Below are 27,083 nucleotides of genomic sequence, written 5' to 3' on the forward strand. Positions count from 1 at the left end.
AGTCTAACGAGAATAGCCGCCCAGGTCCAATAAGGTCAATACGTATATATAATAATAAATTATAATATGATACGTACAAATGTCTCCCTTAGTAACGCCATATACTTCTATTGGCGGAAATCGTGTCTCTTCGTGTGTTCTATGTTAATTAGGGTAACCTATAAACCCGCCCCCCTTATTTTATCGAAGCTTCTCTCTGCGTACACGGAAGACAATGAGGAAGCGATTTTGTTCCGTCATTAGCGACATAACTCTTCCTTCTGTAACAACTCCCCGTACAACCAGTTTTTTGTAATCTTTTGTTTCCATTTCAAAATTTTTTTTTCTTCATCAACGAAATTTTTCACTTTCCCTCATCTTTGACACCAACAAACAGAATCTCATTCAATTACTAATTTAACCAAAACAAGGAAATTAGATAGATCTGGCTTGTCAGTTCACATACGAATTATTATATAAAAAGAAGGAGAGCTTACTTCTGTTGTCAATTCTTACTTTTCATTGTTTCTTGGATCTTCGATTACTCCGTTCCTCATTTAGCCTAACTCAACTAACCAAGACAGTCACTAAACCCCTCCCAAAAAATGAGTGAAAAAAACAGTCGTATCGCCATCGTCAGTGCCGACAGATGTAAACCAAAGAAATGTCATCAAGAATGTAAACGTTCCTGTCCAGTCGTCAAAACTGGTAAACTATGTATCGAAGTCACCCCAACTTCCAAAATTGCCTTCATTTCTGAAATCCTATGTATCGGTTGTGGTATCTGTGTCAAGAAATGTCCCTTCGACGCTATCACCATCATCAACCTACCTACCAACTTGGATCAATTCGTCACCCATCGTTATTCAGCTAACAGTTTCAAATTACATAGATTACCAACTCCAAGACCAGGCCAAGTCCTTGGGTTAGTCGGAACGAATGGTATCGGTAAATCCACTGCTTTGAAAATCTTAGCAGGGAAACAAAAACCAAATTTGGGGAAGTTCGATGATCCTCCTGAATGGCAAGATATCATTAAGTATTTTAGAGGTTCTGAATTACAAAATTATTTCACAAAAATGTTAGAGGATGATATTAAAGCTATTATTAAACCACAATATGTGGATAATTTACCTCGTGCTATTAAGGGACCTGTTCAAAAAGTTGGTGAATTATTGAAATTGAGAATGGAAAAGGATTCTGAAACTGTTAAATCTTATATTAAGACTTTACAATTGGAAGGTGTCTTGAATAGAGAGATTGATAAATTGTCTGGTGGGGAATTACAAAGATTCGCTATTGGTATGTCTTGTGTTCAAGATGCAGATGTTTATATGTTTGATGAACCTTCTTCTTATTCGGATGTTAAACAACGTTTGAATGCAGCTACTATTATTAGATCTTTGTTGGGTCCAACTAAATACGTTATTTGTGTCGAACACGATTTGTCAGTCTTGGATTATTTATCAGATTTCATTTGTATCATTTATGGTGTTCCATCTGTTTATGGTGTGGTTACTTTACCATCTTCAGTCAGAGAAGGTATTAATATTTTCTTAGATGGTCATATTCCAGCTGAAAATTTAAGATTCAGATCTGAAGCTTTACAATTTAGATTACATGAAGCCGGTGAAGATTTGAAGAATGATGCTACTCGTGGGTTTGAATATCCAGCTATGAAGAGAACTCAAGGTGATTTCGTTTTGAATGTTGAATCTGGTGATTTCTCTGATTCTGAAATCTTAGTCTTAATGGGTGAAAATGGTACTGGTAAAACTACTTTAATTAAATTATTGGCTGGTGCTATCCCAGCTGATGCAGCATCTGAACCAGTTCCTAAATTAAACGTTTCTATGAAACCACAAACTATCGCTCCAAGATTCCCTGGTACAGTTAGACAATTATTCTTTAAGAAGATTAGAGGTCAATTCTTAAACCCTCAATTCCAAACTGATGTTGTTAAACCTTTGAAAATCGATGATATTATTGATCAAGAAGTTAAACATTTATCTGGTGGTGAATTACAAAGAGTTGCTATTGTGTTATCTCTAGGTATTGCTGCTGATATTTATTTGATTGATGAACCTTCTGCTTATTTGGATTCTGAACAACGTATTATTTGTTCCAAAGTTATTAGAAGATTTATCTTACATAACAAGAAGACTGCTTTCGTCGTCGAGCACGATTTCATTATGGCTACATATTTGGCTGATAAAGTTATTGTCTTTGAAGGTACTCCATCAAAGAATGCTACTGCTCGTAAACCTGAATCATTATTAACTGGTTGTAACAGATTCTTGAAGAATTTGAATGTTACTTTCAGAAGAGATCCAAATTCTTTCAGACCAAGAATTAATAAATTAGATTCTCAAATGGATAAAGAACAAAAATTATCTGGTAATTATTTCTTCTTAGACAACACTGGTGTTTAATTAAACTAAATTAATTGAATAAACAATTACGCTTATTCCTTCATCTACCATTCCGTCGTACATTAAAGATTTAATTCTATTTGCATGAACTATATTTTTCGAACATTTATATATATACCTTATTTATTGTATTTATTTATTTATTTTAACCTATTTATTGTCATATTAATGAAGGCTTCTCGTATATTAGTTTCCCACATATATGTACCATAAACATTGCCACAGAGACATCTGTAAGCCTGTAGGCTCACTTGAGTCATTATGTAGATGTTTGTGTTTGTATAGTCTTCTACGTACGTGAAACGGTTCCTGCGATTGAACTACATACGTATACCGTGAAGGCAAATGTGACGTAAGGTTCGGGCAAGACTTTCAGGTATTCTTAAAAGTTTGAGTTATGAATGGAAAAATATGCAACAGCAACTATTTATTATATATTAGATGCATATGGGGTATTTGAAATTTATCTACAGAAGAATATGTATACGAAAGAGAGAGAATTTTAGTGCTGGCTATAGCAATATGTGAGCAAAAAACCTTACATACTTCGAGCAATAAATGCAGCAAAACTAAGCATAAATACAAATTTTAACCGAGTACTTCTAATAAATCTTGGGAATATCTGAAAAAATCTTTCAGTAAATCCACTGTGCGTTCACGGTCTCCAAGATTTGCCCAAAGTTTTTCCATGGCTACAAATTCTAATTCAATTTCATACTTAGCTTCTTCCTCTTCTTTATCACAATTTCTTATTTCTGATAAATCAATTGACACATTATTGTTAATTTCGTTACCAATTCGTTTAAAAGTATATCGATGTTTGAGACGTGTTGGATCCACTTTACGTTCTTTCGTTACATCAAACCAATCAGGTAGATCAATTTTCTTTTCCAATGCGATGGTGAATTTCATATCGTATTCATTTCCGACAAGTTGAATAATTTCCATAAATTTCTTATCTTTTTTAATCGCACCTATAATCTTGTTACTATCCTTTTCCATAGAGACCCTACCTTGATGGAAAAACTCATCTCTTATCTCGATTTCTATCATTTCCAAATTCTTCTGCTTCAATAAATAATCTTTAAACATGGTAAATTTCTCCTTGGAGATAGATGGGATCATCCTTTTATATCCATAGCAAACTGGTTTTGCAATACCGAATTTACATTCTAATTCAATTTGATCTCTATGTTCTATTGGAATGTTAATAAGTTTACGGTAAACTTTCGATAGGAAATGCGAATCGTCACATATTTCTACACCCTCTTTTGTCTTCTTTCTCTCCCCGTCGATTGTTTTCAATGATAATAGAAGGTTGGATAAATCGAATGAGAAGGAGGAGTCTCTTTTTTTTAGTTTCTGGATCAATTTCTGAATCAGTTTCTTGCGTAGTGTTAGTCATAATTGATTGTAAAAGAGAAATACACACACTGTTTGTCCTGTTGAACTCGTTACGTAAAAAAAGGAGAACAGGATCCCAGATTACAATCTTGGTTATGTAGTCGATATTGCCACTGATTCTATCAATCTATATACTTGTTGATTATCTTTCTCTTCTTCTACCCATTGTCCAGAAATATATTAGAATGTTTCTTCCAGAGACAGCTTCCATCACGTGCTTTCGTTTTAACCGCCGAGCTCTTTTCGAACATTAATAGAAAGCAAAATAATGGGGACATTATTCTCTATATTCTGGAAAAAAAGAGATTGCTGGGAGGTTCTGGATAGGGATGGTTTCTACAAAGTCTAGTTAAAGTGAAGAAATCCATCCATCCATTCGTATTACATATATATCATCTAAGAATAAAGCTTTCTGTTCCATCTCATCTTGAATGTACATTTCTATATATACGTATGTATATGTATGTAGTTGACACTCGATCATATTTTTAGCAATTTAATCTTGAGGATCAGTTATCAAGGTTTAAGTAAACCGGAATAACTAATAAACTCAAATAGAATATACTACAAACGCTAATCTCGCCACCCTTTGCTTTTACTATTTTTACGTACTTCAATCAGCGTTAAAGAATGCTCCCCTATATTCGGGCCAGCTTTACCAGGCGCCTCCGATCACGTGACAGGATTTTGCAAAATTTCAAATTTCAAATTTCAAAAATAAAAAAAAAGACTTTACTGATTTGGTTCATTTTTTTGGTTATCTTATCATAGATACGTAGAAGCCACAATATTTCATTGTGAAGAGATAAGAACAAAACATTACGCATTTATCTACATAAATAAGTACAAATAGGGCAAATTATCTTTTTAATTTATGAAAAGAAACCGACACCACATAATCCATAATATAGAAAAATTCTTTGCTAAATTAAAATTATTCAAAAAATCCAATAATTACTCGAAGATCCACAACGATAAATATATAAAATTATATTGAAAAAAATATTATGATCTCTGAGCGTGCAGCTACAGCTCTCGCCACAGTAGCAACAATATGCTGGTGTGTCCAATTAATCCCCCAAATAATATACAATTGGAAACGTAAAGATTGTACAGGTCTACCTCCCATAATGATGTTCTTATGGGTCATTTCAGGTATACCCTTTGCAATTTATTTTTGCGTCAGTAGAGGTAACGTCATCTTACAGGTACAACCTCATCTTTTCATGTTTTTCTGTTCCATTAGTTTTGTCCAATCTTGTTATTACCCCCCTACGAAATTAGCCCTTTGGAAAATCATTACGGTTGTAGTGGGGATTGCTATAACGGATATCGGAATGGAAGTGGGGTTCATATTGTGGTTAAGACCTTTATATGATCGTGGTATTCATTGGCCTGATTTAATCTTTGGTATTTTAGCAACTGTATTGTTGGCTATAGGGTTATTACCACCATATTTTGAATTGGCGAAAAGGAAAGGTCGTGTGGTTGGGATTAATTTTTGGTTCCTTTTCATTGATTCTCTAGGTGCATGGTTCTCTATTGTTAGTGTCATTTTGGGGAATATGGATGTAATGGGGATCATATTATATTGTGTCATTGCAGGGATGGAATTGGGTATCTTTATATCTCATTTCATTTGGTTTTTAAGATTTAAATGGTTTTCAAAGGAGAAATTTGTAGAAAAAGATAGTAAAGATGCTGATGATGATGATGAAACAAACGTGGGAAAGAGTAGTGATTCATCCGACCCAGAGAAAAATGAACAAGACCAAGACGAAGATGAAGGAACTTCTTCGGAATAAAAAAGGTGATATTTCAGTGTTAAACGATACTATAATCGAGGAATATGCTGATGATGATGATGATGAATACGATAATGGCAATGCTTCAAGGGGACTGGTTAGTATTGAACTGGATGATTTTTCTCAAGTAAATGAACCCCCTTCTAATATACATGCTGTTCATGGTATTATATTAAAAAGAGAATCATCAGATTCCAAGGGCAAAATTCAAGTATAGTCCAAATAAAATTTTAGGATCAAAGAGACATATATATATATATTCATAAAACATTTAGGTTTAAATAGATAATAAAGAAAAAAGCGTTCATATAATAGCATATTGTGTATAAAGAGTACACCAACAAAAACTACGCTATTTTATGTGTGATTTTTTCTCAAATGAATCAAATCAATCAATCAGATCTAAATCATCATCGATCCACTCCGTGTGTCTCTCGCTTTACTGCGGAACGTTAACTTAGCGACGTATATACGTACGCGTATACATCTCAACACTAGTATACTCAATAAAACCAGAAGTGAAAAATCGTCACCATCATGATTTCTTCAGCAATACTTCAAACAATTGGACCCCTCTGCAGGGTGAATAAGCTTGTCCATTAAAACCCATCAAGCCAAGAACGATGAATAACATTTTAGAAGTCAGCTACAAGGACGTTTCATACACATGGAAGATCCCAAAGGGTCATTTCACCAAATCCGTCATCGGTGGTCATATATTCGATGGTTTCCGTATTAAGAAACCATTTGAAACAAAACTATTAAAGGCAAGATATACTTGGTATGGTAAGTATAACGATCTTAAAACAGGTAAAGACTTTGGTAATTTATGTAGGGCATTCCAACAATATGGTGCTGTCTATATTAGAATTTTTGATACCGAGGAAGAATTTCAAAAGGAAGAATCTATACCTGTGGAAGGAGACAATGAATTCCCTGATGATAAAGGTGGAAACAACAACAGGAATAATAAAAATAATAATAATGGCATAAATTCTTTAAAAGTTGATCCGAAAAAATCTGGAAATTCAGAAAGTGTTAACAAGGTTAATGAAATTATGAAGAAAATGGATAGTTTAGAAGAATGGGTTAAGAAATCTTACACGGAAGAAAATAACAACAAAAGAATCTTTTTGGATATTCCAATTGGTAATAAGAACTTGATTTCATTTTTTCAAAATTTGAAATCTGAAGATGATTTAGAAAAATTAGTTGATGAATATGAATTATATCAAGATTTGAAGAAACAATATGATGGTCATATGGGGATTGAAATGTTATTAGATGAAGCCTTAGAAAGAAGAAGATTCGAAACTGAGTCCAAGGATTCAAGAAATAAGACTCAATTGACTACTCAAAAAATGGATGAAGTTCTTGCAAAGACTGCTGAATTGGAAAAATTCATCAAAAGGAAATATGAAAATGAGAAAAAGCAAGATTATATTACTATTAAAATCCCCAAGAGTGATGGTTTCTTAAATGAGTTCTATTCAAAAATTACTACCACGGAAAAATTACAAGATTTGGCCATAGGTTACAATTGGTATAAGGAATGGATTCAAGGCTGTGATAATAATGAACATCTTGTTAGTTCTGCCATTTATCAAGGTAAAGAATATATGAAGGGGAAAATGCAATGTGAAGTTAGTATAATCGTTCAAAGAAATGAAACCACATGGGATGTAACATTAGAAAATATTAGTGATGATCCATTGCCAAAGGGAATGAAACTAGTCATTGAATCTTATGAAAGCCCGAAACAAAAGAGACCTGTTGTAGTTCTTTCAACAAATATTGGTGGATTCCCACCATCCCATGCTGATGAATTAGAATTGGGCCCAACGAAAAATCTAAATGAGGATTTGAGAAAATATCTACGTTCAGTTATTAAGTTTGTTACAAATGAAGGTGAAGTCGTATATTCTACCGTATTTGAAGAGGATTATTTCACAGGTGAACATGAAGAAGAAATTGTATTTTATTGCGCAAAGAAATAAGGATGATTGTTTTTTATGTTATCTATACAGTCTATAATTCTATACGTTTTCTATTTAACACTAAGTGTTTTGATAGAGCCTGTTTCCATGTTTGTATAGTTACCGTTGATTTTCAATAAAATATTTCTATAATACCGTAACAAACAGTACAAATCACAACAACGAATAGGATGAAACAACTAATATAATGCCAAGCCGGTGCAAAGGTGAATCTACTAAATAGCAACAATAGAGACATACAAATCAAAATCAATGAGATTAATAAAGAAACAATGATAACAACAATGACTGCGTTGATACCATCGAATACAATAATATCATCGTTTTCATTTTCACGAAATAATGCCAATATTATACCTAAACATAATCCTGAAGTTAGGCATGATATTAATAATGATGCAAGATAAAATACAGTTATAACTTGGTCATGCTTGTATTCATAAACTGACTCAGAGTCAAATACATCATCATCACTATCGCTTTCGCTGTCATTACTAGCATTAGTATTAATATTGTAGTTATTGTTACCATTTTTATTGTTATTGATATTGAGAAAAGTTCCAAGGCTTGTATCATAATTTATTGAATTCGTTGTAACCTGAGAATCTAATGAACTTACGGAGCCATAATTTCTAATTTGATTGGGAGCTAATTGCTGATATGCTGGTAAATGGTTTGGCTTCGTCAAAGTATTTGATATAATAGAATTTCTTATCTTGGAAAATGTTCTAAACATTGAATTTATAAAGTTTTTGTTGAATTTAATGAAACCATAATCTGAATTCGATTCCAGGGATTCTTCATCTTGGAAGAGAGTATTATTATTCTGGCTACCTGTAGCATCTTCTCCTTCCTCTTCAGCAGCATCAAATTCATTCCAATATCTAATTCTAGGTTTTGCCAATTGCGAAGTTTTTTCATGTTCGTCATGTCGAGATGATGACGCAATACTTGAAGCAGTATGATGATCATGATGGTCTTTTCCTTGGATGGTTGCCCTAAAGGATGAGGAACATAAGCTGAGTAATCGGTCATAACCTAATTGGAAAAATTCATCACTTGATAAGGAATCATTCGGAGAAAGAGTATAGTCGTTCGATAATAATATTTCAAAGAGTTCATCTTTTGCAATATGGACATTAGTATTGTTATCCGGTCTTAGTGTTTTCAATTTTAAAACTTGGTAGCAAATCCTCCAAAGTGTGAAATTCGAATCGACTGGGAAACATTGGAAATTATTTGATATTAAACTTTCGAAAAGCTTTATAATTTTTCTATCTTTGATATTATTAGTCATGTTATTCTGTGAGTTATTATTTTCTGATATGATGTTTAACTTTTTGATTTCAACAATGGAATGAGGAAAAATACTATCATTATTTGAAATCTCTTCATTTATTGTTATCATGAATATGCAATGTTCCTTGGGACAAATGAAACGGGTTCTTTTCAAATGGATTTCACCTAAAACGCTTGAATAATTGAGTCGACGTGTTTTGAACCATTCTATTATTAATTTGTCTAATGGATATGAATTCTTTATGTCATTAGTATTACAACCTGCAGGATCTTGTATAAGATCACTGATAAAATTCAATGACAAATTGCTAGATACAACATGATCTCTTAATCCACCAACATTACACATTACAATACAACTACTCTTAGCATCAATGTTCGTATGATTTTCTTCGTGATGCAGTATAAGATTAGGATATTGATTAATTGTTTCGTTGGTCATAAATGAAGGTTGTTGAAATGAATTTTCATCAGTATCTAGGATTGAGATAATCAAATTAGATTGACAAAGTTGCAATTTTGATTTACTACCGGGAGTCACTGCAATGGAAGCATCATTATTATCAGCCTTCAAGGATGATGTAGATGCAGATTTAGTTCTATTTATTAAGGGTAAATTTGGATTAATATTTTGGAAAGATCTAACAGATCTAATTGATTTAGATTTGGATTTAACATTTAATCTTGGTCTTTCAATAGTATCAGCCTGAGAATTCGGAGAAGGAAAAGGAGAAGTCATTTTTGCATCTGTGCTTGCTGATTGAATAATTTCTTTTGATGTTGATATAACTTTATCATCTATAATTCTGAATTCATTAGATAATAACATGAACTTAAATTGTTCCATATTATCTGAAGAAATCAATAATCTTTGGATTAAACTACACTTATCCNTAAATATTTCATCAAATTCCACTTCAGATTGAATTCTTGGAACTTTACTATCATAATTAGCAGTTAAACTTGTCCCTATGGACAGAGGGGTAGAGGAGCGAGACGGTACGTCATTATGATATCTTTTATCATGAAGATGATGATAACTATTAACAGAATTTAGTAAAGATGATTTTTGATAAATATTGTTCCTACCACTTCCAGATGTAGTACCTAGTATAGTATTGATTTTCAATTCTAAATCACCCAAAACGTCAATTATCAAAGAAATTTCTAGAAGATAAGAATCTAAATCTACATTAATAAAAGATATGCCATCATAACCGTAGGAATAGGTTTTAGAATCCTGAAGGTTTTTGACTAATTGATCGGCCTCGTTTTTAAACTCCGTCGGATATGATTTCAGTAAATATTTAAGTAATTTCTTTAAGGTAATTTTCTGTACTATTAAGAATCTTGATAATGTCTGTAACTCGGTACTGATATCATTAACATGACTGTATATCAGGTATAGATTTTTTTTCAAGGATTTAATAGACGGTATCAACGATGTATCTTTGCGGTTATCGACAACATCAACTTCTAATCTCTCAAAATAGTTTAAAATTGATGATTCAACAGATAGTATCCTTGTGGAGCATTCCTTTACCTTTAAGGACACAAATAAGTTAATATTTTGAAATTGTTGAATAAAGGAGTTTTGTAAATTCAATAAAGGGAAGGGTACATTATCTGATGTGTGATTTTCAATAGCAGAGTTATTGATAGCTTTTTGCCTGTTATTTGCGGCATGCCTGATTGCGGTTCTCAAGGATTCATAATCTATATTTTGATGTTTCCATTCGAGAGGAGATGAGTTCCGTGTAGTAGAATTGAATTTCATTTGCCATCAACTCATTATTGTTATCTGTCATAGGATATACAGGTTTCGAAAGAAGTCGTAAGCTTCCGATCTGAGGATCTCTTTAATATTGACTCCATATAACTTTCTTATTATTGCTGCGCGGTAACAATATACATAAATAACACCAACAACACCCATTTTGAGTCATCCATTGAAGAGACCCAGGAAAGAAGCAAAAGCAATCTTCGAATACTAATTCAAGTTTGTTTCGATACATTCAGCGTTTTAAATGTCTTTTTCACTAATGTTTGCACATGTTAGTATTATTACCAACTCTCTTTCGAATAGCTTTAGAAGAAATTCCATTTCGGTATTGTACTGTCATATGTGAGGTAGTACTAAGAAGCTTCATAAGTATGAATCATTACAGGTAGGAATATCTTTGAAATATTGTGAATATAGAACAGAACTGTCCTAGCATATCCAACCAGCCAAAATAAGATACTTATAATAAAATAAAATAAAATAAAATAAAATAAAATAACATCAACACTACTTTTCCTCGTGGGGTAGATGCAAAACAATTTTTAGTAAAATATGGGTTGGATAATAGATCAGATTCTAAACTTCTTAAAGGCAGAGAGAAGAATATAAGGCTCTTACGAATATATGATTCGGGTTGCTCTCTTTATATAGTATAAATAATAATAACTAATAAAGAGACATAAAGAGACATAAAATAACTAACTGAAATACTTCTAATTCTACTTCAACTTTCAACCCTTTTATGATCTTTCGAAACTACTTTATCTTCAACTTTTCTAACTAGTAGTTCTCCAACTTTTCCAATTCTCCGACTTTTCTAATTACTAGGTTTCCACATTTCTTCGCTATTAGTTCCCCAAATCTTCTAATTATTAATGGTCATGCTTATTAGGTACTACTTCTCCTTTTTGTCTACTAATGATAGTTAATCGTGCTTCTTAGTAATCTTGTTTCATTCTAGAAAACTCAATACTTTAAACGCTATATTGGATAATAGTTGTCATTTTAACTTTGGTTCATTTCGGAGTCTTCGATTTTTCTGTTCCACAGTGATTCAACCCAGTGGGGTTGATAACAATAGAAATAAGGGTCAATAAAAATAAAGAAATAAAAATAATAGAAATAGAAATAAAGCTTAGTAAGATCTTACTTCCATTGGCCCGCGATTAATTTCTCAACATAATTATGGCTTAGGCTAATGTTAATAAAGTAATAACTTAGTAAGTCAAACAAATTCTAGAAGTTCACCTAATATCTCGTTAAAGTCATGCATGCATAAAACAATATTCGTAATCATGAACACCGCTCTCAAAGTCCTTTCGACTAGGTGTTCCACAGGACACTCTAAATACTTGTAGGTTTGTTTAGAAGAGAGTAATCCAGAACGCCCGAGTAAACACTCAGCAAGACCATACAACTTAACCGACCCAATACATAACTCTGGTACGCATGGCCGGTGGAAACTGTAGACGTGGCTGCGATCAAAACGTCCTTGATAATAATAAGATAACACTTGCATGGCATTCGACTTAGTTCAACAAAATATATTCAATTATAATTCAATAGACGTTATACAGCTACAAACATGTGCGGTGCATAACGTAGTTCGAGTCATTACTTCGAACCTCATAGCTGCATAATAATTCTTAACTCAACTTGACTGATGACTAACAACTCATAATTTCGTGACAGTAATTACTCAATTAATAATAAAATAAACATACTTCCTTGTGACACTTGGACTTAATGCCAATACTCCGTTATCACGATCGAATATCAAATACATACTATAATTTATTATTCCTCGTGGCCCAATGGTTACGGCGTCTGGCTACGAACCAGAAGATTCCAGGTTCGAGTCCTGGCGGGGAAGAAACTTTTTTGTAAGTCTTATTTTTATGACCGAAAATAAAAAACGACACACAACAGGGAATTCTTGGGTTTTGGGATAAATGGACGACAGAGGCGTTGTATTACACAAGTGGAGAAAGCATGAAAGGCACAATAAAATATTAACACAGAGAAACATTTAAAGAAAGCCATGAAAAGTTCCTATCGGTTATTAGTTTACGGGACTTGACGGAAGAGGCGGTCGAAGGCAATGGAAATGAATAATTCGTGGATATATAACAAGAAGAATTTTTAGAGGATATATCTAAAAGTTCATCTTCTTTTAAATGGCTTTAGAAAGGAAATCAGGTAATAAATATACTATCAGATTAGAACACTTTGTGTCAGGGTATAATTCCTACTATATTACATTTTTTTCCGTTAATAATATACCTCAAGGCATTTAATGTACCGAAAGGACATCAAGTTGATCCAAGACATATGTCTACCCAAACTTGCTTACCATTAAGTTTCGGCTGTGTGGAAATCCTCAACGACCCATTGAAGAATGTGTCTTTCTTGTGAACTTCAAACTCCGCGATGCTTGAAATGCGGCAGAACTATATATATATATATATACATAGCATAATCAAAGATAAAGTGTACAAGTTCTGAAGAAAAAGAAGACAGCAGTAATTGCTGTAACTCTTTGGAAATCTTAACGCCCAAGAGCCAATTTCATTAGCAGTGTTACGGCTACTAAATAAGTAACAGGTAGAGATACAATTTGCTAGATGAGCTGTTAGGGTCCCAAATGGTAAATGGATGGATGTGTTTCGTCAACTAATCTAGGGCAACTGAATCAAAAGTTCATCCCTTTGGGGAACTGGAAAAACTCAAACCTTTGTATTCTTCATCATCAAGAGCTGTTCTTCAAAGTAGGTGTACTAATAACATAGAGTGGTGTATCATTTCTATAATACCCGTTACACTCAATGATTGAGCTGAATCCTCTTCCATCAATCTCTTTCACTTGGTATGGTGGCTTCGGATCATAACCGGGCTTGCACGTGTGGGAAATATTACCAACGATATAGCCAGTTTCATCTATACTGAAGGTTATTTGATTTTAACCCATAATACATTTTAATAGGAGCAGAAATATCGACTGTTGCCTATGCCAACCATTCTATCAGACGGTCGAATAATTCAATTTTGGCTGCGCCTTTTGGTAAATCTTTTAGCCCACTAGGTATCTAATTTGATATACTCCTCGTTGGAGATACAAAGTTTGGAAGAGTACCTGTCATACTAGCATTCTACAATTCTGCCGCTTTTGAAACAACTTGGCATTCCAAAAAGGAGACGTTTATTCGTCAATAAGTAAAAAAATATTTTATACTAAAATTACTTTCAATGCTTCAGAGAACGTTGGTGTCTCACCATGTCGATGGTAAATCTTGGTAAATAGCGAAGGTTCATGGTAAAACGTTCTTTGGATGCCATATCTTCTAGAAATGATTTTACAAAGAGAGTATTCTTTCTTCAATTCATAGATTTTGGCAGACTTGTCTTTCAGATAACCAATCACTCTGCATTATTTGCCATATTGACCTTGAACGCTAATTTAATCATGTAATGTTATGTAGTTAAAGGATGGTCTTGTCTTGCATTATTTAACAACACTCTAACCGCGAATCCACATAGGATCGTACTCTGCGTTAAATACAGGTTCATATTAACTGAAATCAGTCTTCTTATTATTAGTTACGAACGTCTCTATTCTCTATGTTCTATCGTATGGTTACGGTATCTCATCTCATCTCATTTTGTCTTTTTACTTCTCCCTTTTTATTAGTCTTGTTTCCTTGCGACTACCACATCTTTTTTTAAAAATATCAGAATTAAAAGTTTCAAGATTCCAACATTACTAGGAGTAATCTGAAAGTTCACTTAATTCGCACTATTGGCCCATCCCTTGAACTTCAATAGACATCATAGAATCACGAATAAAAGTATACTTTCCTTTCAGTGTATTTAAATTTTCTCTTCGTTAGATCATCGGAGATACATTACAAGGATGAGCGGTAATAATAACAAGAACAAGAACTTCAAAAAAGGTCCAACAAAGCAAAATCAACATCTACCGCAGTATATCAAATCACAGCCATGGTATTACAAAGATTCCAAGAATACGACCGAGAAGAAGAACGACAATGAAACGTCGACGAAAGAGGAAGATTATTTGATTCATCATAGAAGTCAGAAGCATGAGTTTGATCATAATGATGAACCAACGATAGGTTCAGGTATATCAGATGAATTTATTACTGTGCAAAGTCGGTTCAGAGATATGCATAATCGGAATACGAAGCATCAAGAAAAATTACTCTATTGTGAGAATTGTGGTGCTAAAGATCACTTAAGGAAAGATTGTCTGGAAAGACCTAAGAAACTCAAAAAGACTGAAGTTAAAGGCAATTATAATCATCAGCAAATTACTAGCACAAATGGAGTGCTACCCACTGAGGCCAAGATTAGGAATGAAGAGCAAATGGATTGGGATGCCAAAAAAGATAGATGGTTTGGTTACACAGGAAAAGAATATAATGAACTATTAGAAAATTGGGAAACGAAAAAGAAAAACAATACGCAAGAACCTACAGATAAAGAAAATGAGGATGATATGTGGGATACAGATGAAGAGATAGAACTAATGCAATTAGGGTTATACAAAGATTCTATGGGTCATTTGAAGAAAGATGACGAGAATAACTCGAACCTCAAGCATAGAACTGCAGTTCGTCTGAGAGAAGATAGAGCAGCTTATTTAAATGACATTAATTCTGGTGAAATAAAATATGACCCTAAATCAAGGATATATAAGAACGAAGAGATTGGTCTTGTAGATGAAAAATCTAAAATGTTCCGTCGTTATCTTACTGGTGAAGGTTTGGAATTAAATCAATTAAACAGATTTAGTAAACAGCACGCCAGGGAGGCCGGGATTAGAGATGAAGTAGAAGATGCTAATAAGATTAATCATGTGTTAGTGGCTAATCCAACTAAGTACGAACAACTAATGAAAGAGAAAACAAAACAAAATCTTGAGCAGGAGGAACTTCAAAGGAGGAAAGAAGAAGCTTTCAAAAATAACTTACTGGAAGCCAGGAAGGCTGAAGGGACTGTTCAATCTGATGAATCTAAAAAGGAATTGAAGGATTTATATGGTTGATTGTCCCAGTCGTTATTTACGAGAGAATAACTTATTGCCTCTTAGATGTTTTTGATTTTTTTTTTTTTTTTTTTTGGGTAAATTTTCGCGATGAGCTTCTTGAAGTGAAAATTTACAATTAATATCGAGATTCATACAAGAGATCATGGAGGGTTTAGTTTATACTCATGTAACGTTACATATATATTCACTACATATTCTTTGATCGATCAAGCAATATAACCGAAATTTTTTGTCATCGATAATGAATACTTCAACTTTTGTGAAACAGCTATCATCAAATAACAGAGTTGTTAGAGAAAAATCATTAGAAGCATTAGAAAAAGTTTTGGTAACTGAAAAATGTTTAAAAACTTTCAAACAATCTCAATTTAATAAATTATGGAAGGGTCTTTATTTTGCCATGTGGTTTAGTGATCGTCCAAGACCTCAACAAAGATTAGCTAATAAGCTTGGTGAATTATATCAATTATATTTCAATAAAAAGGATAATGAAAATTACAAAGATGATTTAAGTATAAACGATGAAGCATTTGTCAAATTTTCTAAGGCATTTTGGAAAGTCTTATGTTTAGAATGGTACAATATTGATCGTTTCAGAATGGATAAGTATCTTTTATTGGTCAGAAGAGTCTTTTTTAGCCAAATTAAATATCTAAAGTTGAGAGAATGGAATGAAAAACTAGTAAATGAGTTTATTGAAACTGTTTTGAAAGATTTACCATTAAGTGGATCACCAAAAGTTTACAGTGGTATCCCGTTCCATATAATCGATATCGTTTTAGATGAATGGGAAAGGTTATTTACTGAGAAAAATGATGAAATTGAGGATAATGAAGATGAAGAAGAAGAGAAACAGGAGACAGAGTTAATAGAATTGGTAAAAAACTCACCTTTAAAAGATTTTATAAGTATATTCCAGGACCTAGCGTCTAACATGACGAATAGCAAGATTCTAAGAGACAAGATTAAAGAAGATTTGTTAGCAGATGAACGCTTAGTGAAATGGGCTGTTATTGAACGAGAGGAAGTTGAAAAGATTTCTGCTTCAAAGGGAGCTACTAGTAGTAAACTTGAAGATGAAGAATGGCACGGGTTTTAAACAACTCTAGTCTAGTAGTATAACAATATCGAAACGCTACATAGTGCATCTTTATGACATGCCAGATAATAATATCAACTAGCTGTATAATAATTGTAACCTGAATTGATATATTAAGCCCATGGAGTAATGGGTAGTATATATGAAAAGATTCTGCAAAATGTAGCATATAAATTAAGTAAGATAGACTGATCTATAAAGTTCTAAGCATGTCAACTACAAAAGTTATGGAAGATGTTGCAAGCATTTTACTACTAGGTCTACACAATTTTATTGTAAGTGAGGAATAAGTCGAATTGATAGTATATACTATTTTATTGAGAGGATATCTGCTTTATCAATAAACGCAAATATAACATGCGAAAAAATGATGATGACCAGAGGCTGAAGACTCTTGAATACACAAGAAATGAAAACTCCAAAGAGCGAAGGTCTACTCTGCATCACTAGGACATAATCTTCTATTTAGGGGGTTTTCGTACTATACATACTTTTGGAACAATCACCAAGTGTTGAACTACAGTTTATTTATATTATCCTTAGTATTTAAAGAGTCAAATATATTGTTTACTTAAGAAAAGACTCTTATTTTTCTCTGTTTATACATTTGCAGATGGCAGCAGCTTCTCCAGGATACTTCCTTTGAGGAGCTTGTACGTAGAGGGTAGAAACAAACATGTGACAGGTTCGAAAGACGACGTATGTTTCTTCTAATGGCAATGGCATTGTTGTGGCAAACAGGTAAATCATTTTCCCTCTTCTTTTCCCTTTTCCCCTTCCCTTCTCATTCCTCTTCTATCGTCATCTGTTTATTTTAGAAAATCATCGCGCGCGGAGAAGACAACTTGTAGGCCTTTTACTTAAAGACACCATGCGTACATATCCCATCATTCACGTATTTGAAACAATCGCGACACACTTTTCAAATCAGATATTGTACGTACTTAGATGGATGTTATTATCCTATTCTCTTTGGATCAGGAAACAAAAATGACCGGATTAGGTAGAAGTGTTTAAGTTTATTTATTCCATTTCGAAAACATTGAACTATATATGAGTACTGTTTGAAGAATTCATGGAATCAATTGCCGGTCTTACAAATTTATGGACACCCATCGAAGACAAGTACTCCTCTCTAACAAAAAAAAAAAACAATTCAATAAATAAGCTTGGAATATGTCAACAAGAATGGAAAAACCTCAATTGGTTCCTACCCTAATGGAAAAGCATGTCAAAGGAGCAGTTAGTTCCAAACAACTTTCAGAAATCGTACTTTGGGCACAACCGAAATTAGAAGCAAACGACATGAAAAATGAACCAACCTCACCGAATACAACAACTCCTGAATCAAGAGTTTCTTCCATTTTTTCAGTGAACAATGATGAGAAACTTGATAGTCATACCGAAATTGAGACCAATTTAACTTTTGCTTCTCATGCACCAATAACATTGGAAAAAAATAAATCAATACATAACCCTGTAAATCATAACCATAAACGGAAAAAGTCTAATGGAATACATAGTGTAAGACAAACAACTCGACAAATACACTACAATAATGAAAAGAAACCAACTTTTTTGAAAAGATCTACATCGAAGCTAAAATTAACAATTCAAAATATCTGGCCTAATGATGATTCAAATAAAGGTTCCAAAAATAGAACAAATGATGGAAGGCATAGGAAAACTTTACTTTCCGATGAAATGGACTCAATTGATTCATTATTTTCTATAAATGAACAAAAACTTCCAGAATTAGATGATGAAATAATAGGGGAGAATTTAATGGATGCCAATATGGTTTTTGATGATATTTTATCCAATATAGAATCCAAATACATCTCAACGGCTACAGACACCATCCCTATCATTTTATCTGAATATATAGTCCCAGAAACGAATAAACAAATTGATACCTCAAGTATAAGGAGTCCTATTTCACAAGGAACTTTAAAAGTAAAGGAGAAAAAAACTAAATGTGATGAATCATTAGATTCAGGATTATTAGAAGAACTTAAAGTAATTGGGCAATTACTTTCAAAAATAGATATGAATGAAAAACATTTGAAAGTGAAAAGAACACCGTCTAGTTGCTCAATTGCAACTGTGCCTCCTCCAAGATCGACCAAACGCCCCATGGTAGGTAATAAGACGTTAGCTAAAGAATTTTATCGAAGTTTAACTAATAGAAGTAATATGCGTCTTAGTGACCCTTTGAAAGTTAAAGATATTGTGGATCGATTACAGAATGATTGGGAAATTATCCATTTAAATATTGCACCGTCTGAAAAGGCAACCTATGGACAACAGGATAGAAATGATAATAACAGAATTCAGAAAAAAGTAAGTTTCGCAAAGGAGGTTTTCCTTAATGATACGTGGTCTGCAAGTGAATATGAAAGACCAGAAGAAAATTCTATCAAATCTAGAAGGGGCATCCTTTTAAGAATTGAAGAAGATCCTACTTTTTTCAATAATATTAAAAGAGAGTTGAATTATTTTAAGACTCATGATATGGAAATTCATAAGGAAAGTAAAGGGAATACTCAACTATTTTATTAAATTGCATCGTATGTCTATAAACGAAAACTATAGCTTTGAATATTGAAACTTAATTATTGTCACGATTATTATCACGATTATTATCAATTATATATGGATTTTGTAGGCTGTTGAACCCTTTGGAACTTCTACGTTTAAGACAATTGACGGTGAAGTAGGTTAGTTTCTGTCGGTTATTTTATTTAATAAGTAGAATGTATAATAAAGGTGAATTGCTAAAGCGCCAAGATCAAGATTGGTAGCATTCTCTGAAGTAGCTTCAATTACACGGTTCTCATCACTAATACTTGAAAGGATCGTCAAGCTCGACCTGTCGCATATGCGAGTAGTACACCTTATCATAATCCTCGTTATACATGATGAGGGTATAAAAAGTTTTCAGCTTATACTCTCCCATACTTAAGCCTATAAATCTAACTATTGTTTATGTTAACTGAATCAAACTCACGTAGTATGTAATGTGTATGCAATCAAGAGAGATAAGAAATAAAATACCTTTAGTTGCTCGTCCTGTATACTACTAATTGTACCACGCTAAAGATCATATAATACGATCTCGTGACAAATACCTGTGTATCACTAATAAAAGAGAAGATAGTGTAATTGACAACCATTATAACATATATTACACTACTTTAGTCATCGGTCTATAATACACAATTCTTGGATGAAGGTATGGTCCGAACTGACGCCAAGTCTGTTAAAAGCTAAACCATGGTCATCTGATTCCTGTTTATTCGTCAGTTCGATTTCCAACTGAAAGAGTAGAGTCGATAAACTTCAATATTTTATTGTTACAAAATAGCATACATATATCTTGCTTATGGGCCCTTATTATATTATATATTATATACCGCATATTGTCACTTTGATTATGGCTGTCCAACTATTCTTCCAGCACGTGCCAGAAAGGATAACAATATATATATTGCATATATTGTTACGTATCTTGAATTCCCTTTAGAATAATTAGAGTCAATCAATATATATGAAACAGAAAGGTTAAGTAAACACTTATGATTAAGGACTTATAATTTCTTACCAAGGAATTACACCGAGAGCCAACCAACAATGGAGCATTTAACTAACTTTTATAATACTATTTTGAAATCTTCACATCCAATACTTTTAGGGCTCCATCTATCCGCTAAAGCTGCACCTATTGTATTTTATATAGTTGGATCTTTATTCCTAGGTTTCACTGCTCAATTCATTTGTATCGTACTGCTGTTGGCGTTCGATTTTTATCTAACCAAAAATATAAGTGGAAGAAAATTAGTACAGTTACGTTGGTGGTATGATTCTACTTTAACTAATAAGGAAACTTTTAAATTTGAGTCATTTAAAGAATATGCTCCTTCTCTGGGTCCTCCAATTAACCCTATTGATTCCAAATTATTTTGGTGGTCGATGTATTTAACTCCTGTAGTATGGATCGTTTTTGGTATACTTTGTCTATTAAGACTTAAATTGTTCTATTTGATATTAGTCATTGTCGCCATCATGTTAACTGGTTGGAATACATATGGATTCCGTTGTTGTGATAAGTGGGATCCATCAAAAAGTACTGAAGAGGCAAATAGTTGGTTCCAATTACCTGCTCTCCCAGGTTTGGATAATATACAGAGGTTAGCAAATATTGGATCCTTTTTCCAACCTTCAACAGCATCATCTTCTTCTACGTAGGTTCACTCACAGTTTCCCTATATAACAGCAAGATTTTTTTAATATACAATTTTGATTTGATATGATTTACAAATTACGGATATATAGTAATAATCATCTTCTTTTATAAATACATGGCTTTAATAACCATTTACCTTCAGCAGTCTTTTGTCTTTTCTTCTCAAGTTCTTCCTTTTCTGTTTCCACTTCAATGAATTTTTGTCTTCTTTCTAATTTTGCCTTTCTTTCTTCAATAATATCTTGCGCTGGTTTAAAGAATTCAAATCTAGTAAACATTTTATTTTCATCATCTGTATTTTTATGGAAAAATCCCATTAGTTTCAAAGCAGTAACAAATTCATCCCCTTTACCATCTGCAAATCTTGATTTAATTTCCGCTATCCACAATTCACCTCTTGGTGCCAAAATTCTATAAGCTTCCTTGATGAAATCCAAGAAGTTAGTCCCCATCAATGATAAACAAAATATAACAATAGTACAAGAATTATCCGGTAAAGGAACGTTCTTAATATCAGCCACAGTAATTCTATCGTTAACTTTTTTCAAATCAAAACTATGAACCTCATGATTTCTTTTCCATTTCCTATTTTTTTGATTGAAAGATTTATAAAAATTATTCACTTCAAGCGCTAATTTTTGCTTCACCACAACCCATATCAGCAATAACAATTTTTTATTATCATCCGTTAAACCTGGTAACCCACCAGGAGCATTGACAGGTTTCTGAGACCTTGCCTTGAGTTGATTGACAAAAACATCAATTGGATTCTCAGGCCATGATTGAACTTGAGATCTAAACCCATCATGATATTCATCAAATAATTCAGGTTGTTTCTTAACTAAATCTAATGCACTTCCAGAATCTATCGTATAAAATTGTTCATTAATCCATCTGAATCTTGACCCTGTTAATTTAGCCATCATCTTTTGTTGTAACGGAGTTAACTTCCTTTGAGGTTTCGATTGTATCGTAGAATCAATGTCTTCCTTGGCGATTTCTTCATGGTTACGTTTTGTAGAAGTCTTATCAATTTCTGTGCTGCTTGATGGTGATAATGACTGATCTTTCTTTTCACCGAATTTTCTCATTTTCACATCAGGATTGACAACTATGGAATTGGCACTAGTGGCTTTCTTTTTAGCATTATCTTTTAGTTTCTTATTGGCTTTGGCCTTTTTGTTTTTCTTATCTTGTAATTTCTTCTTTTTATTCTCTGCAAAGGCAACTTTGTCAGTCTTTATGTTCCAACCGTCAACTTTGAATAATTCCATTTTTTTTTTTGAACTCTTGGTGATTTTGTCTTTCACAAGGCAGTGACTTTACTTTATTAACAAATAGCAAATATTGAAAAAAACTTGATAGACTATTGATTATAAAGATTTATTTCAATACCAATGCACTATCAAGTTCTGCATATATTTTGCGATGAGCTTCTCATTTTATTATTTTTCACTTTCTTTCGAAAAAAAAAAAAATTAATAATAATGTAACCCTAGGGTTGAACCCCACATATGTTTGTACAGCCCTGATATTGACTCTTGCCGGACTGTAAAAAGAAGTAAAGTTGGACAAATTACTGACGCTATTGTAGAATGTATATAAAGTATGCTTCAACAATAGAGTGTTTATTGTGTTTCTTCGAATGAATATAATATAATGTATATATGAGAGTGTCCTTATTTAGTATGAAGAAGAAACTTTAATAATATTCTAGATATACTATTGCAATTTTTTCATTTTTCAAATCGATATACCAATTCTTAATTATTGATGATGTATTCATGGTGAAGATTTTGATATTTTCTTTAAATATTTCAATAATCATCATATTTTTAAATTGCTTTAATGATAGTTTTTGTTTGATATATTTGTAATCAATACTAATTGAAAGATTTTGTAATTTAATTGAGATATTTAATCTTTCATTGCAATATTTGGAGACTTTTTTCAAAATCGATAAATCAATCACATTATCATTTGAAGTCAATTCCACTACAGTTGATGCCACTAATGATTTAATGTAATTAATGAATTGTTCAGATTTAATTTCTTCGAAAGATTTAATGTTAGATAATGATTGTTTTTGGAATTCAAATATTGATAGTTGTTCTAATTTGCTTTTGAATTCCGATATTTGATATAAATCAATCATTGTTATCGAGTTTACGGGTAATGTTATCAAATATCTTAACAAAAATGATTTAATTTCTGCCTTATTACATATCGTGATAGGTGGATCAGTTTCATTGGCAGTTGGAGTTGGTTTATAAAACGGATTTTGCTCCGGTGTCATTGCCCCATTATTATCCTCAATTATCATAAGAGAAGTTTCAGGGCTTACGTCGACTATAATGATATCACTATTTTCATCTTCATCTACTTCTTGCTCATCTTCGTGATTAAAATGATCATGTTCCTTTTCGGTGTTGAATGGAGAAACATGATGGTTATTAAAACTCAAACTCAAATTCAAGTTCAAATTCACGGAAGAATTAGCAGAGGAATAAGGGCTTATAATTTCCAATTCATTTCTTGTATTTTCATCCTGTAATTTCTCAATATAAGTGATTTTTTTATTTCCAACTCTTCTTATCGGAGTGGAATTATTAATAACATCATCTTCATCACCATGTACTAAGGAAGCTTCTTGAGTTAACAAATATGGTTCCAAGATATCAGGTGCAATTGTCCATGGTTCCATTAACCATGATCTATAGTGCATAGCTAACGACCAAAATTCTAATTCTGATACCATGGTATCTACGAATTGTAAATCTTTAATATGAAATTCATTATATTGTAATTTGGCATAACCAATAATTTGTATCCTTTGACCAGTCAAATCAGGTAAGGTTGAAATTTGTAACATGTTGCATACTGATTCAACTGAACATGTGAATTTTAAATCATGATCTCGTTTATTGTCGAAATTTGGAGTACAATCATCTAATTTTAAAAAGATATAATCAACGTTTTTAACCCATTTGGTATGGGAGTCAAAGACTCTACCTATAACTTTGATCTTATTAATTGGAGTATTCTCATAAAAGAGACATTTACTTGATTCTAAATTGAATGTCTTATAATAATGTTCAAACAAAAGCTTCGATTTGAACATGCATTTTTTTAAGTCATATAATAACAAGGGAATAGGGTCAGTTAACGATTGGATATAATATTCATTATGTTTGAACAATAGTGGTAAGTAAAAGCATTGTGATGTAATGGGATCTCTATGAACGATGTGGTCATTTGTATCCATGTGATATGTATTTGTTATGTTATGATAAATATTGAATCAGCACATAAAGTAAGGGGGAAACTGCAGACACGAAGAAAGAGAGGTGTTTGTAGTTATAAAAAAAAAAGGGTATAATGCGAACACTAAAAACAATATGTTGGTGCAATAGCAGTTTTCTGTGTTAATGGTTTATGTCATTGTCATTGATTAAATTGATTAAATTGATTAAATTGACAGTAACATTTTTTGGCGATTATTTAATCAAAAAATGTCTCAAGCCCTAATATTTCCAAAACACAGGGTATACCAGAAATGACCTCACTCCTTTTTTAAACCCTAAGAAATTGATAAAAAAATAAACGAAAATTAAAAAAATCAACTTTTTTCGACTTCGAGTTTTTAAAACAGCCAGCCAGCCACAGATAGCGAGACTCAACTGGATTCGATGATCATCGTTTTCTTTGAATGGCTTTTATAAGAAAGTAACAGTTACCAGTGGCTTGGCTTGGTTGTATTATCTTATTCAAAGCCTTGCTAGTCTGCTGAATCGCGGAAAGAGTATATTTCCCACGCTCAGGTCGACATTATCTACCTTTATTTTAACGGAAACAAAAGCAGTGTGTTTTGTGACTGAGCACATTGAATAAATTTGAAGAAACTCCGAATTTCTCATTAAACCATCAGTTTATTATTTATTTTACTTATTTATTGTTATCTCCACTGTTGCAACTACAAGAGAAAAAGGATGCTTTCCATAGAACAACGTTATAATATCTGTCTGATGGCGGAAAGACACCCTAAATGGACACAACTCGAGTTGGCCAAATGGGCATATGAAACTTTCCAACTACCCAAGATTCCTTCGCAAGGTACCATTTCAAGATTATTAGCGAAAAAATCCACATATATGAATTGTAAAGAACATGAAAAGGATTCAAACCGATTGAGGAAACCAAATAATCTCTTGGTAAGGAAGATTTTACAAGAATGGATTTCACAAAGTTTGTGGAATGGGATTCCTATTACTTCACCGATCATTCAAGATACTGCTCAAAGCGTTTGGCATAGAATCCCATCGGAATTTAGAGAGGGGAATGGATCATTCAGTTATAAATGGATATCTAATTTTTTGGCAAAGATGGACGTGAATATTTCTGCATTAGATGAAGAATTACCAAAGGCACCAAAAATTTGGACTTTTGAAGAAAGAAACGTATTAAAGGAATACTTTAGTAAGATTCCATCTGTGAAAGATATCTTTACATTGGATGAAACTTTCTTAGCATATAATTTACCACTGGATTATGAACAATATGAAACAAGTAAAATTCAAAGAAGAATCGAAGTTGCCACTGTGATGTTATGCTCCAATTTAGATGGGTCAGAAAAATTAAAACCTTTAGTAGTGGGGAAATACAAAAGTTATAGAAGTTTTAGGAATTATTTCCCTCATGAACCAACTGATCAAGGATCACAAGCCTTATTGGGAGAAAAAATGGCCACAAGATTCGGTATCTCATATCATAGTAACAGAAAATCGTGGCTAACAAGTAATATGTTCCATAATTGGTTAGTAAGGTGGGATAAAAGGTTAGTTGCTGACAATAGGAAGATTTGGATTGTTTTAGATGATTCATGTTCACATAGAATCATTAATGCTCATCTACAGAATATTCATTTGGTTTACACTTCATCAAATTCAAGATTTTTACCTTTCAATTGGGGGGTTTTAGATGAATTTAAAACAAGGTATAGAATACAACAGTATAAAGCGCTAATAGAATTACAAAAACAATTTGAAAAAAACTCAAATGAAAAAATTTGCATAAATTTTGAACAAAGTAAATTGACTATGTCAAATGCCTTTAAATTCATCAAAAAGGCATGGGATGATATCCCGGGAGATGTCATTAAGGCAAATTGGAAAAGTTCAGGTATATTACCTGCTGGTATGATTGTTTTAAATGAGAATGTCAGTATGGCTTTCAAGAAAAATGAAATCTTAGAATCTGAATTAGATTCATTGTGTAACGAATTTTATTGTAAAAAAAATAGGGATTACGAAATGTTATTGGATTTGAACATTGAAAATAAAAATACTAATTTTTTAAGTACAGAAGAATTGGTGGAAAGTGCCATCATTGATCCAATAGAACCAGATTCTACATTATTGAGTACTACCACATCACAATTTACCGACGATGATCTATTAAATAGATTGAATGAGAACTTGCTTGATGAGGAAGATGGAAACGATGATGACAATGATATTGATGGCATCCCGAACAATGATCTTCTGATAGATAATTTCAATATACCCCCATTTAATAACAATCATGTTAATCGTGGCATTATGACCACTAGTCAACAAGCAAACAATTTACAAAACAATTTGAATACACTACCTAACAATAGTAATAATAATAATAATAATACATCAATGGGTGTAAACGATTATGAATCTAATTTAAATAAAATCCTGGATGTTAATTTTGATCCCTCCAAGGCGGAGCTGTTCTTTAATGTAAGCACTTTGATTGATAAGTCAGCATTATTCGTTGATCCTACCGCGAACTTGGATTTGAAAAACGTCCAAGGAGACCTTCCACTAACGACTAATGAGTATTTCAATGATGTCTTCCAGTCATCAGATTCCAATCGTGAATCTAGCAATATTAATTTCTCCAATAATTCCAATAATAATATTTTAAATAATAGACCTATCAT

General features: G+C 32.6%; 12 protein-coding genes and 1 non-coding gene across 13 annotated transcripts in view; 9 read left to right on the plus strand and 4 right to left on the minus strand.

Annotated features, from left to right (window-relative positions):
• Positions 1–584: 584 nt before the first annotated feature.
• On the plus strand, positions 585–2,411 carry RLI1 (Fe-S cluster-binding ribosome biosynthesis protein; the record flags this gene model as incomplete). The annotated part of the gene is made up of 1 exon (XM_003667696.1): positions 585–2,411. One exon carries the CDS (start codon positions 585–587, stop codon positions 2,409–2,411), a length of 1,827 nt encoding a protein of 608 aa, XP_003667744.1.
• Positions 2,412–2,999: 588 nt separating this feature from the next.
• NDAI0A03450 (uncharacterized protein) lies at positions 3,000–3,536 on the minus strand (the record flags this gene model as incomplete). The annotated part of the gene is made up of 1 exon (XM_003667697.1): positions 3,000–3,536. One exon carries the CDS (start codon positions 3,534–3,536, stop codon positions 3,000–3,002), a length of 537 nt encoding a protein of 178 aa, XP_003667745.1.
• Positions 3,537–4,822: 1,286 nt separating this feature from the next.
• Positions 4,823–5,620, plus strand: ILT1 (Ilt1p; the record flags this gene model as incomplete). The annotated part of the gene is made up of 1 exon (XM_003667698.1): positions 4,823–5,620. The coding sequence occupies one exon, from the start codon at positions 4,823–4,825 to the stop codon at positions 5,618–5,620; it is 798 nt and encodes a 265-aa protein (XP_003667746.1).
• Positions 5,621–6,243: 623 nt separating this feature from the next.
• NDAI0A03470 (uncharacterized protein) lies at positions 6,244–7,617 on the plus strand (the record flags this gene model as incomplete). The annotated part of the gene is made up of 1 exon (XM_003667699.1): positions 6,244–7,617. One exon carries the CDS (start codon positions 6,244–6,246, stop codon positions 7,615–7,617), a length of 1,374 nt encoding a protein of 457 aa, XP_003667747.1.
• A 112-nt stretch (positions 7,618–7,729) lies between these two features.
• VTC5 (Vtc5p) lies at positions 7,730–10,693 on the minus strand (the record flags this gene model as incomplete). The annotated part of the gene is made up of 1 exon (XM_003667700.1): positions 7,730–10,693. The coding sequence occupies one exon, from the start codon at positions 10,691–10,693 to the stop codon at positions 7,730–7,732; it is 2,964 nt and encodes a 987-aa protein (XP_003667748.1).
• Positions 10,694–12,499: 1,806 nt separating this feature from the next.
• Positions 12,500–12,572, plus strand: NDAI0Atrna11R. The gene has a single exon. It is a non-coding gene; the product is annotated as a tRNA-Arg (tRNA).
• A 2,037-nt stretch (positions 12,573–14,609) lies between these two features.
• SLU7 (mRNA splicing protein SLU7) lies at positions 14,610–15,764 on the plus strand (the record flags this gene model as incomplete). The annotated part of the gene is made up of 1 exon (XM_003667701.1): positions 14,610–15,764. One exon carries the CDS (start codon positions 14,610–14,612, stop codon positions 15,762–15,764), a length of 1,155 nt encoding a protein of 384 aa, XP_003667749.1.
• A 244-nt stretch (positions 15,765–16,008) lies between these two features.
• On the plus strand, positions 16,009–16,866 carry RRP1 (Rrp1p; the record flags this gene model as incomplete). Its single annotated transcript, XM_003667702.1, has 1 exon — positions 16,009–16,866. One exon carries the CDS (start codon positions 16,009–16,011, stop codon positions 16,864–16,866), a length of 858 nt encoding a protein of 285 aa, XP_003667750.1.
• Positions 16,867–18,042: 1,176 nt separating this feature from the next.
• Positions 18,043–19,428, plus strand: AFR1 (Afr1p; the record flags this gene model as incomplete). The annotated part of the gene is made up of 1 exon (XM_003667703.1): positions 18,043–19,428. The coding sequence occupies one exon, from the start codon at positions 18,043–18,045 to the stop codon at positions 19,426–19,428; it is 1,386 nt and encodes a 461-aa protein (XP_003667751.1).
• Positions 19,429–20,499: 1,071 nt separating this feature from the next.
• On the plus strand, positions 20,500–21,114 carry TVP23 (Tvp23p; the record flags this gene model as incomplete). The annotated part of the gene is made up of 1 exon (XM_003667704.1): positions 20,500–21,114. The coding sequence occupies one exon, from the start codon at positions 20,500–20,502 to the stop codon at positions 21,112–21,114; it is 615 nt and encodes a 204-aa protein (XP_003667752.1).
• A 93-nt stretch (positions 21,115–21,207) lies between these two features.
• RRP8 (25S rRNA (adenine645-N1)-methyltransferase) lies at positions 21,208–22,386 on the minus strand (the record flags this gene model as incomplete). The annotated part of the gene is made up of 1 exon (XM_003667705.1): positions 21,208–22,386. The coding sequence occupies one exon, from the start codon at positions 22,384–22,386 to the stop codon at positions 21,208–21,210; it is 1,179 nt and encodes a 392-aa protein (XP_003667753.1).
• A 428-nt stretch (positions 22,387–22,814) lies between these two features.
• STN1 (Stn1p) lies at positions 22,815–24,377 on the minus strand (the record flags this gene model as incomplete). The annotated part of the gene is made up of 1 exon (XM_003667706.1): positions 22,815–24,377. One exon carries the CDS (start codon positions 24,375–24,377, stop codon positions 22,815–22,817), a length of 1,563 nt encoding a protein of 520 aa, XP_003667754.1.
• A 724-nt stretch (positions 24,378–25,101) lies between these two features.
• The window catches only part of PDC2 (Pdc2p), a gene marked incomplete at both ends in the record, with an annotated part of 2,523 nt that continues 541 nt past the window's right edge, over positions 25,102–27,083 (plus strand). Inside the window, one exon of the mRNA XM_003667707.1 lies at positions 25,102–27,083. This exon is cut by the window's right edge and continues 541 nt beyond it. Within this exon, the coding sequence (XP_003667755.1) occupies positions 25,102–27,083 (1,982 nt within the window).

Source organism: Naumovozyma dairenensis, chromosome 1 (genome assembly GCF_000227115.2).
Source record: "Naumovozyma dairenensis CBS 421 chromosome 1, complete genome".
Lineage (NCBI taxonomy): Eukaryota > Fungi > Ascomycota > Saccharomycetes > Saccharomycetales > Saccharomycetaceae > Naumovozyma > Naumovozyma dairenensis.